Here is a 14,908-nt window from a genome sequence, read left to right on the forward strand (position 1 = left end):
TGTATCAACATATAAAAAAATAAGTCCTTGAGAGCCTCAGCTTGAAGAAAGAGGTTTATGGTTAATATGTCTGTGTCTGTGTTCTCAGTGGAAAAGGGTGATGTGTAGAAGTGTAAGTGAAAAGAAAACACAAGCCTGATGCCATAAGCTCTTGGATAAAAATGTGCTTCACTGGCTTAACGTTTAAAAAGCATTGGCTATCTTCAGTGAGGTTTTGCTGGGCTGTGGTATCAGGCACTCTTTCTTGCTGGCATTTTAAACTCACTTTATCATTGATGAACACTGATTCTTCTGCCCAACAGTAAGGCAGGCAGCCATCTGCCCATCAAGCTGAAGGGACAGGAGGCAGTGCTATAGCTTCCCAGGGAACATGAGTTAAGGACCATATTTGATTTAATTACGAGGGGTAAGATGATGTTAAGTACATGACACGTAGTGCTATAGACCTGTTTTCCTGATATTGATGGATTGTGGTGTTCACCAAGCAGCCTGATTTGCAGTTACTCAATTTGCAATGGGTAAATTAATTGAAACAAGGGTAACTTACTGCATTGTGGACAAGTACACGGGTTTGGGTTTTGACTATATTTAATGTGAACTGTAAAGTGATGTTGATTTTTAGTGTTTCATTTGTTCGCCCACAGTAGGTGACATAGCTGTTCTGGGTAGCAGCCACTGAAGTCAAACCAGTCTATTTACTATGAACTTTTTACCTTGTTTCTAAGTAGCTATTCTTTAGGTTCACCCATCAGCTCTTCCTCATAATGTTTCCAAACAGCAATCTATTTCATTCTCCTCCTTTGTCTTTGGGTTACTAAATCTATCATCTTACTGGAAAGCTTACGGTGTTGTCACAAACTGCACATTATGCCCTGGATTAAGGCTGTTTAGCTTGAACGTGACAAGTTGTTTAAAAACAGACTGGTTTATGCTTTGTATTCATTCTCCCCTCCAAAACTGCCTTCCATAACAATGTAAATAAAGAACTCCCAGAACTGATACAGCAGAGCTGGCACGGTTAGAAGAAAAGGTTCAGCTATTACTCAATTGACATTAATGCAACATAAATCTTAATTATATTGAAAAAGCATCAAACCGCAAGGTTTTAGGAGATGGAGTCATTAGATAACAATTTACAGTTGAACATTTATCTTCAAACAAATTCCCAGGCCTCCTTAATTTCCTTTGTAGTTGGAAAAGGGTTGGAAACCAGAGGTGTAATATGGATTCACTTTATGCCTGGCTCTTTTAGCAGTATCCAAAGTTAACATGGGCTAGAAATTGCTAAAATAATAATTTCCAATTGTGCAGATCATGGGCTTAACCACATCTGCACAGGACAAGGTTGCAGATGGTGTTAACAGCTCCTGGGTTACTCCTGCATGCTGTCCTTTAGCTGCGAGGAGCCAGGTCTCTGTCCTGCTCACCCACATCTGCGTCGCAGGACCGTGACGTGCAAGCCGTGCCCAAAGTGGATACTGGGTGTGAAGTTCTTCCTTTGAATCCACACCCACTAGAGTTTTCTCTCCCCAGAGACATTTTCATTTCCAGCTGCTGAATGGCAGCAGGATTCGAGATGTTGTTTCCAAAATACTACTTTTTTTCTTTTGATCAAATTGCTTTCAGATAAAAACAGCAAATAAAATGGATGACAAGGGATTTTAGTGATTTCTTTTCTCTCTCAACTTTGATTTACCTCATAGTTGCCACAAGAGTGCTGTAATTCCGTGTGCTGCACCACTGAAGACTGCAGGCAAAGGATTAAAATAGAATCATGGAATGGTTTGGGTTGGAAGGAAACCTCGAAAGCTCATCTAGTCCAGATCCCCTTCCGTGAGCAGGGGCATATTCAACTAGATGATGTTGCTTAAAGCCCTATCCAAACTGACCTTGAATGTGTCCAGGGATGGGACATACACAACTGCTGTGGGCAACCTCTTCCAGTGTAGGCAATAGGCAGTTTTTCCCTTTTGGTGTGAAATATTAAGAAATCCTTTAAATTTAAAAAAATAAATATCAGTATTAAATTCCTTTTTATACAGAATCTTTAGTTTCTCACATTCTTACTTGAAAAGCTCCAGCCTGAGCTTTATGTGGGAGCTCTGTGCATTCGCCCTTTGACACCAGCCCTCCTCTAGATTGCCTAACAGCATCGCTACCAGCTCATTAGTCACTTGGTTAAAAACTTGGCCTCCCTCTCCTACACCTTCATTAGGACATTTCTTCCTCCCTAAGAAACCCTCTGCTTTCTCACCACTGCTAGCAGAAGAGGTAAAGCAAAATCATCACTCTACATTGAACACATCCAGGAGAAGTCCATCAAAAGACACCAGAGGATTAGGCAAGGCTGGTGTCTAAAGCAGCCCCCTGCACCCCGATGCTGAAGCCTGCTGAGTCTCAGGCTCTGCCCGGAGGTCAGACGACTACAATTAGCCAAGAGGGGTGGCACAGGTAGATAAGCTTTAATTGCTCAGTCTGGTTTCCAGGGAGCTTCATCAGTGGTGTGGTTTCTCTCTGGAGTAGCTTGAATTGAGGTTAGAGGGAATAAATGTTGCCAACCCCATAGGGAGAGGAGCAAGTGAGGCTTGGAGCTCAAGACCTGTAGATGGGCTGGTGAGAGGCAGCGCTGTACAGTAGGAAAGAGGAGATCTCCAGGCATGGCTGGAGATGCAATTACATGTTTGGGCACAGAAATGTTTGTGCAGCAGGGGAAAGTTTGATAGGAGTGCTGAAATATTTAATGCACTTGGTTTATCATCCTTTTCCCCTAAAGCCTTTAAAAAAGAAAAGGCAGTAGAAAGGAGAGGGAGCAGTTGTAGTTTCACAGATAAAAAGTGAGCTCTTGCTTTTTATTGTTAGCATTGCTGTCACCCAGCAAACGCTCCTCTGGAGCTGGCTGACCTGCTGCAGAAGGCTATAAAGTGGCAGAAAGGCTACATCACTTCAGCTAACAGAATGAAGGACATGGTGTTATGGCTTTGTTGGGGACAAGGATGCTCTACGTGTGCTGAAGCAGTGTTCTGCATCCGTGTTTATTGTTTGAGTGCTCTTTTCTTCTTCATTGAGTGTATTTTGTCATTGGTGGTCTTCTGTCGATCACTTAGCCATTGCTACCCAGAAAGGCAGGAATACGAGCAGGTTTTATATCTGAGACTATAAATATATGATCAGATCTTGGCTGTGTTAGCAGTCTACACAGAAACCTTTTCTGACTCAATGACTGGTAGCAAAATGTTTCTGTTCCTCATTTTAATACTTTAAATGCTGTGATTTGCAAGACTGTAAGAGCTGTTTGCAGCATTCATGGACTGCCAGCCATTCTGCAAAGGGTTTTCTGGAATTTTGGAGGATTTAGTACCTGGTTTCCTTTACTATGTGGGCAACACCAATAACTTCAAAACCTGTTTAGGAGCCTGGCCTCAGCTTTTCCACCAAAATGACATGTTTTGTGGAGAATGAAAGTGGTACTTAAATGTGCAGACTACTATTTTGGGGAATTGGGAAAGGGTGGAAGACACAAGGTGGTCTGAATCCTAAGGAAAGGACATGTGGTGGGTCACCTCCCGTGGGGCATCACTAACCCTCTGCTCTCTGCTTTCCACAGGCCCTCCAGGGAGGCGAGGGAAGCCCGGTCGGCGCGGAGAACCCGGTAAGCATCACCCTGCCCCAGTAACGATGCTGGGTACCCCAGGGGTGTCTGTGGGCTGTATGGGAGCCTTTTGGTAGTGATGCTGGTCACCTTCATCTAATGGGCTGCGGAGTGGGGGCTTCCCACAGCCCTGCGTGATGGATACAGAGGGTTTTATAGCAAAAAACAAAATAAGGAAAAGAATCCAACTCAACACATTCACTGATGCTTCATATTTTATCCATCCTTCTGTTGTTCCCTTGTAGCATTCAGACCCATGTTATCTCATCCAACAGTGAAGTGGGGCTGTTGAATTAGCACGCAAACATAGAAACCCCTCAGCCATGCTTGATCTGTCTTGTTCCCTGCATGTGAGGCACTGGAATAGGTTGCCCAAGGAAGTTGTGAATGCTCCAACCCTGGAGGTGTTCAAGGCCAGGCTGGACAGAGCCTTGGGTGACATAGTTTAGTGTGTGGTGTCCCTGCTCATGGCAGGGGGGTTGGAACTGGATGATCTTAAGGTCCTTTCCAACCCTAATTAATCTATGATTCTATGTGAATGTGCTCATGTATTGCCTGATGGTCCCATGTGTGTGATGGATGGCGACTGCACTTCAGAGTTGGGGATAACCAAACCTCAGCCACCAGCCTTAGGCACATCCCATGAGCGCTCAATGTGCCCTCAAACTGGGTGAAACCACAGACTGACCTCAGTGGGAATCTTTATTTGAGCTGTTTAATTTTATGCCTCTCTCATTTTGGTATCTGGTGGTTTTGTTGTTTTTCCTGTCTTGTGAAATGAGAAAGCACAGATCCCATTTCAGCTGGGCAGAAGTGCTGTTTACATTCTGCTGTTAGGGCTGAAGTGCTGTTGGAGAGGGGAGAGATGTGGTCGGCACTGCTCTTTCTAAGGAAATCAGGCAGGAATGTACCTAGAAAGCCACACAATTCTGCAGCTGCCTCTGCGTGGTGGGAAGCAGCAGATGAAACTTTACGCTCCTTGGATCTTGAGTTCTTGAATGTTGGGAGAATGGATGGGGTCCGGGTAGATCTTTACTTACCAAGGAGGCTGTTTCCTGCTGTCACTATAGCAAATACACGGCTGGGTTTTCAAAGGGCACCGTAGCTTTCTGATCACCACTATTCTAAACAATGCTTCTAACTCTGGGGAGATCAGGGGGGTTTGTGCTGTGGACCACAGGCTGATCCCTGTGGAAGGCTGATCCCTGTGGAAGGCAGCCCTTTCCCTTGGGAGAATGGATGGGGTCCGGGTAGATCTTTACTTACCAAGGAGGCTGTTTCCTGCTGTCACTATAGCAAATACACGGCTGGGTTTTCAAAGGGCACCGTAGCTTTCTGATCACCACTATTCTAAACAATGCTTCTAACTCTGGGGAGAGCAGGGGGGTTTGTGCTGTGGACCACAGGCCGATCCCTGTGGAAGGCAGCCCTTTCCCTTCTCTCTTCCACTGATGGTATTTCACAGCGCATTATGTGTGTTCTGAGATACTTTTGCTCCTGAAGCATCAGGAATTACTCATGGCCAAGGGACGGATACTGCACTTGGGGTGCTAACAGATTCCCAGCTAGCTTCATTAAGCCCCCTTTCACTAGCAGCTGGGCTGTAGGAATAGCCATCAGGTAGCTTTGATTTTCTTTTGTTTGTTGTCTCTTAAGTATCTCTGAGGGCGTTAAGGAGCACAGTGGAGTTCAGCATTCATCTAAGGGCAGCTGGTGAGGCCAGCCAAGGAATTTGGGATTTATATGCAGGCATTTATTGTCCAGGATGTGTCTCTAGTCCATACAAAAGTTTGGGAGGTAGCACTGAGCTTGAGCATGCCCTTACCCTTCGCTCCTTTCTCCCTATTTCATACAAGAGCTTCTGCAAAGCAATGTTTGGTCTTGTGCTGTAGCACATCAAGTGCCACTTGAGCATCCCTCTGATGAAGGGGAAGGCTGCCAGGGAATCGATGCAGGCCCAAGCATTATAAAATAAGAAGGAAAAAAGTCATTAATAACAACTGATGATCTTTTTGAACTTTCCTGTAACCATGGAGGAAAATTGAGGACACTGCAGCAGACATAAAGTGCACACACACACACTCCCAATGGGGCACATCAGTTAAATCCATCTAGTGCACTGCAGCCCCACGGATTGCTCTGCTGCGCTGTAGATAGGAACATGGAGAGCAGACATCCCTCTGTATATTGGTTTTGGCCGAGCTGCCAGATGTTTATTTTCTCAGATAGTTCAAATATATATTCCTATATTTGTTTGAGGATCTGACCACACATAAACCAGGTCCTTGTTCCTTCGCTACAGCTGATAAACGTGAATAAAACTTTGTTTGTGTAGCACGATAGTGTCCATCCCCAGGGACTCTGTGTGGTTATTGCTTTACAGCCTCCAGACAAATGCTGTTACAGAGCCAGAAGGCTCAGTGCTGGTCTCAACCCTGCCAAGGGGAGCGTTTTTTCTGGCAGTTGTTGAAATGATCATGTTGAAAAACTTTGTTCTGATTCATATTGAAACTTTCAATAGCAATCTCTTAGAAACAAGCAGAGAAGCTTTTAAGAGATCATTCTGTGCCTTTTAAATTGCATCCTCCTCTTGATTTAAACCAAGCCTGAATTTTACCATTTTTTCTTCTGCTGTGATGAATTCAGATAAAGAAAAGATTAATCCAACAGCTCTGTTTCTCTAAACTAAGAATTCATCATCCTGAAAGCCTACAGGGACAACAGCTCTCTGCCATAGAAAGACACCGTACAATAAGATTCATTTTAAACCATTTCTAGGGGAAAAAAGCAACTATTCAGGCCATTTGGAAATAAGGCAAGCCTGGCTGTATGTGCTTTGAAAAGCACTTGCTAAAATGTGAGGGTCAACCACCATTGCTGCTTCCTGATCCTCCCCAGGGAGCTGCTGAGGCCAGGCGGTGGGTCCCATTGGGGCTTGGCTTGGTTGATTTTGTTGTAGAGAAGGATGAATACAGCAAGGTTTCCCCCTCCACGGAGAACCTGTGGGCAGGGAGAGCTGCTCCAAACTCCAGCCTTTCCTTGGGCTTCCCATGGTGGCATAAATGTCACAGGCATCTCTTCCCTGAGCTCAGGCCAGGTACCTGGGGGAGCATTTCTGCTGCTATCAGCCCAGCTAAACAAACCAAGGAGTAACTGAGCCAAACAGCTCTGTCCAACTCGTTTTATTTACTCCTGTCATTATCTGGCCCCATGGGCATCGCCTCCTGCGACAGGGAAACAACAGGACACGTGTCCTAGAGGTGGTCACAGGGGTTGAATCAGTGCAGTGACAGTCACCTGAGTGCCATCAGCGTGGAAGAAATTACTTTAAAGAACCAACTTATTCTGCTGTTGCTATCATGAGGTGAGGAAATCTACACCAGCAGCATCCTTGGAGAGCTGTCACTCACTGGGCTCTCTTCAGTCCAGTCCAAGCTCCATCCCTTCCTACCAGGATCAACGCACAAGTCCCGTCATCCGTATTCCTGCTCATGAGCATCAGTGGTTTCTTGCACAACTGGAAAACAAGCACAGCCTTGCAGACCCACTGTGAGCAGTTGGTGTATAAAACGAAAACTACATTTTGATACAACCTTATGTGGGATTTGCAGCCTTCTCTGAGCACGAGGTGGAAGGTTTTGGAGCACTAGCAGTTGTGGTTGGTCCTGACAGCCAGCCTGCACGTCTCAGATACAGTTCCCTCCCCGTGCCAAAGGCAAAATCATGGGTGATGTCATGTTAGCTTATTTATTCAACATGATGTGTCCCAGTGAGGACACAGTTCAACTGCTGGAGTGAGCATCTGTGAAATAGCACTGATTTTAGCAGGGAACCTGGGAGGTTTTGCTTCCCCTCTTGCTTCCAGCTGGTGCTGGGTGAGCAGGATGGGGTACAGTCATGCAGCCCGCCCAGGGTTTTATGTTTGTTTGTTTTCCAAGATCCATCCATACCAGGGTGTTCCTGAAGGGTGGATGAATGGATCCAGGATTTGGGCATTTAGTTAAAGTATTGGTTCAAAGTCTCTGCACAACTAGATGGTGGGAGATGATGCTCGTATCTGCCATAACAACATGCTACTTTCTTCCCCTGGCTTGAAGATTGATCCAAACACTGATCTGAACCTCAAAATCCCTCAAGGCAGGAAGCAGGAATAAATACACCTGAAATGTTAAGTTTGGGAAGTCTCTGGGTATGTCTCTGCTCTCCTCATGAGAGGAAGAGCTGGTTCTGAATACAGACACCCAAAGGTGATGGCTGCAGTGTTGGGTAGCACATGTTTGCATCAGCAGAAGGGAATAAACATTGGATGTTTTAGGCACAAAATCACCCACGCAGGTAGTCCCAGAAGGGCATTTTTTGTTGATTTCACTGGAAAATGTTGACCTGTCAAAATTGCTCATTCTGGCAGAAAAAAACCTGTTTGCAAAATTTTTCCATTTCAAAAACACTTGTAGGGGAAAGGTTTTGAGGTGGTTGAAGTGGGATTAAAGTCCTCTGCCCCACCCCGCTGCTGTTCATTTCCAAACTTACATTACGCTACAACTGTTTCTTTAGTTTGGATTTCTAACCAAGTTTGGCTTCTAAGAGGGCTTTTTGTGGGGTGTGTTTGGGTTTTGGTTGGCTTTGGGTTTGCTTTGTTTGCTTGCATGGTTTTGGTTTTACTCTTACAGCTATTCTGTTTTCAGAAATACCCCAATTTGGAACAGGGAAGAATCTAAAGCTCTTTTTAAGGAACAAAAGCAAAGCAATTTCTATGCAGAGAAATGGTATTGCTCTTCCAGCCCCGCACGTACTCAAACCCTGTATTTTATGCATTTAAGACCCTTCCAAACCCCTTAGCCGTGAGACTGTGTAAATATACAGTCGTAGCTCTTCAGTAAGTGTGTGTATATGTGGGTAAATCAGGCAGAACTTTGTATTTATTTGGGGATTTTCATTGCTCCCTGTATTTCTCATGACGTGTTGCACATCTGTGCCCTCATACCCACGACTGCTTTGGCTTCTACTGAACTTCAGAGGCAAAAAAGCTAATCTGTCCCATATTTGCTCTCAATAATGAGCCTCTCTGCTAGGAGAGAGTGTTCCCTGTGCACAGCAGTGCTGAGGCACACACTGGGATTATTAAGGTCAGCCCTTAGTGACAAATACCCCTTTTCAGACCAATGTAGAACCAATATCTGCAACTTCCTATGACTGTAGCAGTTGTCCTCCTTCCTTACTGACCATGTTACTCCCCTTATAGCATCACGGATTAATAACTGTATGTATGCACATATTGTGTACGTGTATATATACATATGGTTTTTAAATCATCAGTTTTCTAAGGCTTCAGCTGGCCACAGATATCTGTAGTTACCTTAGGGATGGATCCTTTCCCCATTAAGGGCAGCAGCCAAGTCCCCTCTGACTTTTGCTGTGCTGTTAGAAGTGCCTGGCTGGTTTTGTTTCTTCTGCCTGGCCGTGCTCTCTCCTGTCTTGGCAAGCTTGCATGATAAATGATTTGCAGACTAAAGAGAAATGGTAGCTTATTCCAAAATTCCCAAGCTGCAAAAATACTTGGTAATAGATGACTGTGACCTGTCATTTCCCGTATGTTTGTGTGCTGCTGGGGATGATGCTGCTGTGACCCGCTAGGTCTTTGGACGTATGAAATAACATTAGTTAGTCAATGAGGAAATCTGGGTCATTTATTTGTAATGAGTTTTGATTTTCACCTCCTACTAGCACAACTGGAATCTCTTGGTGTTTCTAAATATCTCCGTGCCTTTGAAGATTCAGGTACGAGGTTCACTCATAGCAGTAGAGCAGTGATTTATGCTGCAGGTCAGGGAAAAGCACAGCACATTTCCCTTGTTTAGAGCAAATCAATCATAGAGCAAAACCTCTGCATTAGCAGGTTATTTTGCCTTTCTTCTCTTCCTTCTGAAATAAGCCCCCAAGTTAATTTGTTGAAGAGTTTTAAATACATGCAGGCTGTTTCCAACTTTTACTCATTGTCATAAGAATTTCCAAGCGGTTTCATTCTTCCTTTCAAGCTCCCAAACTGATTCTCACTGGTCAAAATTATTAGCAGTAAATTCTGGCAAATTTCTCTGAGAAGAGCACGTCTCTTGTGCAATGTGCCCGCATCAAGGAGATGGCTGGGTGGGGGCAGCCCCTAGATACGTGATTAACTTTGGGATTTAGCATTGGCTTGCAAAATCTTTGACTTTCTTCCATAGGAAACAAGTGTCTCGTGGCTTGGCTTGTGAAAAAAACATGTTCAGCGAGCCAGAAAGTCATGTTGTGCTTGGGAGGAGGAAAGATTAATTCAATGGATTTAACTTTATGCCTTGATGAAGATATCTTTAGCCCTGTTTGGCCAATAACACAGCTAAAGATGAGCATAACTCCACCGATGCGAATGGAGAGCATCCTGTGTTGCATATACAGCCACACACATGCACCCTCCAACTTTGATTTCTGCGTTTGAGAGGAAAGTGTTTTAAAAGAGCACTTGTCTGCACTTGTTGGAAGAAAAACAGTAGCTGAGAATAGGAAAAGGCAACGAATTCCAAGGAGATTATAATTGGTATATGATTGAAATCCCATATTAAAATAATTTCCTGCCCATTTCTTATTTGAGACTTAGTTTTGACTTTTCTACAGAAGGGGTTTTGTGGGTGGCTTGGCATAAGTGAGTTAATAAATCAGGTTTATGATTCTCAGTTAATAAATTGGCGTAGAGCCACCAACTTCTGTATTCATAAGAAATTAAACCCAAGAAAGCAAGCTAAGAGCCCGTGTGAATTTTAGTGCTAAAGAAAACAGGCTTCTGGGCATGGAAGGAGATTTGGAGGTTGTCTCCTCCCCTGCATGCTGGCCGGGTGCTTGGCCATGGTGCGCAGAGCTGACCGCGTTAAGCTGACAAAGGCAGGTTAATGGGCTAATTCTTGGCAGCAGGCGCTGCCTGTTGTTACTTGCTTCTTGCTTTCAGTCCTTATTCTTAGGCTTTTCTTGGGTTTTGTTATTCAACTTTTCAATGTCTTAATTTTTAAACAAATCTCGAAAACCTCAAAAAGGCATTAGCTTGAAATATGCTTCTTGGTTTATATTCTTGAATAATACAACATGAACCAAGCTGATATTTATTCCCCCCTCCCCATTCTAATTTTTCCCACATTTTTTCTTTTTTAATTGTGATTAGTTTCTGGTTTTGATCAGGCAGGAAATGGAGCATGAAAAAGCCCTAAACAGAGAGCTATAGGCTGCCTCGCAAACGGGAGTGAAATGTGGATTGCATTAGATTAGGGGCTCAGCGTTCACCTCTGCAGCACCAGCCTGGGTGAGCAGTGGGAACGCTGCAGAAATCCGAGTGCCAGGCGGTGAAGATCCCTGCACCACAGGGGAATACGGGGGGATTTACTATATTTATTACTTCTATTAATCACGGTTTCAAACTGTGGCACCGGTACCCAAAGCCTGTTGTAGATGTGATGGATTATTCCCTGGGCAATATGCTTGAGCCCACCGTCTGCCTCCGAGCATAGCAGGGGCCAAGTGGAGGTGACACAGGACTGTGGGGTTGTGTGACCTGTTTTGAGGTCAGGGAGGGATGGGGACCAAATGACAGTGATGTTTGGGATCTGTGGCAGCTGTAGCAACATCCTTGCTGGGTGCTCTGCACTGCACTGCTCCTTTGGCTTTTGCAAGTGTATTTCCAGCTTCCCTTGTGTAAACTGAAGAGTAAGCTCCATGGGGAAAATGCACTTTTTGCTCATAAAATTCCAGCTGTGTCTGCTTCTTGCTGGCACTGCTGTGTGGCTGCACATGAAGCCTCAGTCTCTGAACATGGGTGATGCCTTGTGACATGCCCAAGGTTTCATGTGGGGAAAGGGAACAGAGTCACACTAGGGAACAGAGTGGTTTTATACCCCTTGTAAGTACTGCTGTGCCAGTAGCGTGGGTGAGATGGTCCCACAATGGGAGGATGCAGATGGTGTTTAAGTGTATGTGGGAAGTCATTCCATTGGAATTGAACTGAAAAGTACTGAACTGTTCTAATTTTGATTCCTGCTTTGTGCTGTTACCAGGTTATGCATTTTCATTGTAATGAAGTGACTTTTGTTTTCTTTGTTTCTTCTTTTGTTTTCCAGGACCTGCAGTAAGTATCGTGGATTTTACTGTTGGATCAACAAAGTTAAGGCTTCCCCTTCCACCCTTACCCAGCCTTTCCGTGTCGTTGCAAAAGCACAGCATAATTTGGTAGAGGTGTGTCAGGAAGCAAAATTGGTACCAGATGCTGCTGGGCTTTCTGATGCTGTTTTGTTCACATTTGTAGACAAATAAAGTGGGGGGGGGGAGGTTTAAAATGTTTCACTTGCTGCCCCGAGGGACTTCCGGTAATCTTAAACCCAGAAAATACTCAGTTAAAAGAGTTTTCCCTTTAAAGAGTTCTTTAACTTGCTTCCATTTAGCAGAAAGTGCTGTACTAATATTTTAACGTTAGGGGGTTTATTGGTCCTACAGCTCTGTCTTGCTTTTCTTATCTGTTGTGTTTCCATCATTTAATTTGGGTTCAGTAGGCTCACAAGGGGGACTAGAGGGAAAGCCATAGCTTGCTTGCTTCTCTTTGAAGTCTTGGGGGGAATAACGAGCATTCCAGCCAATGCAACCAGAGAATTTATGGGGAATTTGTTGTTCGAAAGGGTAATCATTGAAAATGTGTCAACTCCTTCTTCCAAATGTTCAGCCATGCCTTTGGTTGTGCCACCACCACGTCCAAATCTGATGATCTCCTGCTGGTTTTGGAGCGAGACGGCAGAGTTTCATTTGTGCCCTCTGAGTTGCTGAGAGATTGTTAAAAATGAAGTTATGCACATTAGGTGCTTCTGGTTTTCTACCTTCCGTCCCCCAGAGGACGAGGAGAGGTGCAGGCTGTTTGCAGCCACGTTTCCTTCACCGTCATTGCACTAAGATGTTTCTTCATGTCATTCTCTTCCTATAGAGCCTCGCTGGGTTGAAAGGGATCATTTCAGGAAACACAGATTTGCTGACTATGCCTGGGCTAATTAATTTCCAGTTCTGAAATCGCACTAAAATCCAAAAGGTGACAAGGGAAGGCACACGAAGCACGGGGGGCTTTCACAGTGCCATGACTTTGGTTCTTTTGGGTTGGCAGCTCTGCATTTGGGTTTAGTCAATAGCTTTCAGCCCTTTGCATTTTTGCTTCTATTCCGAGTTGATCTTTTAATGTAAAGACTTAAGAGGAATTTAAGCAAAATAATTATTTGGCCAGGTTTTGAAGGAGCAAATGGAGAAAATTTAACAGCTTTGGCTCAGTCATCCTTCGAGGAGATCTGAATGAATTCGCTCTAAAAGTTGTGCCCAACGTTAGCAATAGATCCAGGACTCTGGCTCCAGAAATGCAGACAAATGGATTTTTCTTGTTAGTTGCTGTTAAGAAACGTAGCCTGTCACTAAATTCATTTTCCTGTAAATACTCTGATGTTAAAGACTGCAGCGCAGCCTCTCCAACCCAAACAAAAGTGGTTCTGTGATTGACCTGGGAATTTCCGCGGGAGCACCATCGGGAGGTGACTTCCCATTGCCCGTGGCAGGTTACAAGTGAAGAGGACACAGTCTATTTAAAACCCCAAATATACATCATTTAAGGGACGTTTTCCTCTTGATTAAAGTACTTTGGCTTATTTTAAATGGCTTTATTAACCATTTTGGTTCTGCTCCTGCTCAGAGGCTGTTTCCAGCCCACACGCAGCCGGCTGGGTTTTGCTTCCTCACGTGTGCTCTCTGCTCACTTTTATTGGATGTGATTTGACATCGGCAACATATGGTGCACTATTAATTTTTCTTTGTCTCTGGTTGGTTTCATTTCCTGGTTCCCACGGCACTATTGAATTGCAAAAGGAGCACAGGGGACATTTAACACAAACAAGACCTTTATTTTCCTCCTCTCCCCTTTGCCCATCTTTAAAAGACAACTCCTGGTTTAGCCTAATTTAAGTCCTGCATTTTTAGCATAAGCAGCGTTTGCCAGAGACTTCTTTAAACATAATATATAATAATAAAAGTCCTAGAACCCACAGAACCACAATATTATTTTATTTCAACAGTACTGTGTTTAACTCTATTAGTTTCTTCTGTGTCTTGATTTTGGCCATAAGGAATCGATTACATCTTACATGTATAGCATTGCACTCTGCTAGAACTCTATCCTCAATTCTCTTGTTCCCTAGTAGCAGTTGTTCTGGTATTTTATTTTTTGGCTGTCATAAGCTAGTTGTGTGTATGAAAGTATTGGAATTTGTGGGACATGATTTGTGGCTGTTGGATGATTGATCGTCCTGTCTGTGAGTAAGGGGTATTCTGCTCAGATGTGCTATAAACCCTCTGTTTTGGAGGGTATTAAAATCACATGCTGGGTAGGAAATTCCTACAATTGAAGGGTAGACTTACCACAGATTGTAATTAAACATTTACAGTCCCAGATATTAACAACACTTTATGTATTAGCATGCTGGCTGGGGAACTCACCAGCAAGCGAGGGCTGGGAGTTACAAGTGTTTCCCATTTATCTGTGTGTGCTCCAGTGCCATACGTCTCCATAAAAATCCCCCTGTACACTATCCCAAGACTGTAATTTGTTAAATAGGTGGTTGTTGAAGTCAGTGTTGTTTCTGGCTGAATCAGTAGTGCTGAAGGAGGCATTAAGAGCTGCAGGGGCACTTAGCAAGAGGGAGAACCCCTGTGCGTGGTAGGGAAGGGGCTGCCAGAGCTATTTCATGCCATAAGAGATGCATGAATCTGACTGTATATCCACAGCATGCTGACATAACCTGTGTTTATGGTAGCAGATGACATTGCTGTACCACATACACACTTTACTGCCTACTTGTGTACCAGCTAATACTTAACAGCTCCTTCCCGGGAATCTGGCTTGCAGCAGGCTCCTCTGCTGTAGCTCACAGCGTGTTTAATGGCAGCTCGAGCTGTAAACGCCTTTGGGACCCCCCTGGACGAGAGCAGAAAAGGTGAAATATCCTGAATGTGTTGTGTTTTATTCTGCTGATCTTGCAGGTGTTAGTAGCATCTTAAGGTCTTTCCCCGTAGCATCAGCTTTTCATTGCAAACTAAAGCAAAGCTTAGAGGTGAGCTGGGACAACTGTCTCCATGAGGAAACTAATGGATCTAAATGGGGGAAGCCTTCCCTGAGTCAAGTGCTGGGATAGGAGTTTGAAGCTCGGTGGTTGCTCCTGCGCA

At 44.3% G+C, this 14,908-nt stretch overlaps 1 protein-coding gene across 1 annotated transcript in view; it reads left to right on the forward strand.

Moving 5' to 3' along the window:
* Positions 1-3,604: 3,604 nt before the first annotated feature.
* Positions 3,605-14,908, forward strand: part of COL23A1 (collagen, type XXIII, alpha 1) — a gene marked incomplete at its 5' end in the record, with an annotated part of 50,128 nt that continues 38,824 nt past the window's right edge. Inside the window, 2 exons of the mRNA XM_010022620.1 lie at positions 3,605-3,649; positions 11,785-11,792. Coding sequence (XP_010020922.1) covers positions 3,605-3,649; positions 11,785-11,792 — 53 coding nt within the window. The remainder of the gene's footprint in view (positions 3,650-11,784; positions 11,793-14,908) is intronic.

This window comes from Nestor notabilis, unplaced genomic scaffold, assembly GCF_000696875.1.
Source record: "Nestor notabilis isolate BGI_N333 unplaced genomic scaffold, ASM69687v1 scaffold4029, whole genome shotgun sequence".
In the NCBI taxonomy this organism is placed as follows: domain Eukaryota; kingdom Metazoa; phylum Chordata; class Aves; order Psittaciformes; family Psittacidae; genus Nestor; species Nestor notabilis.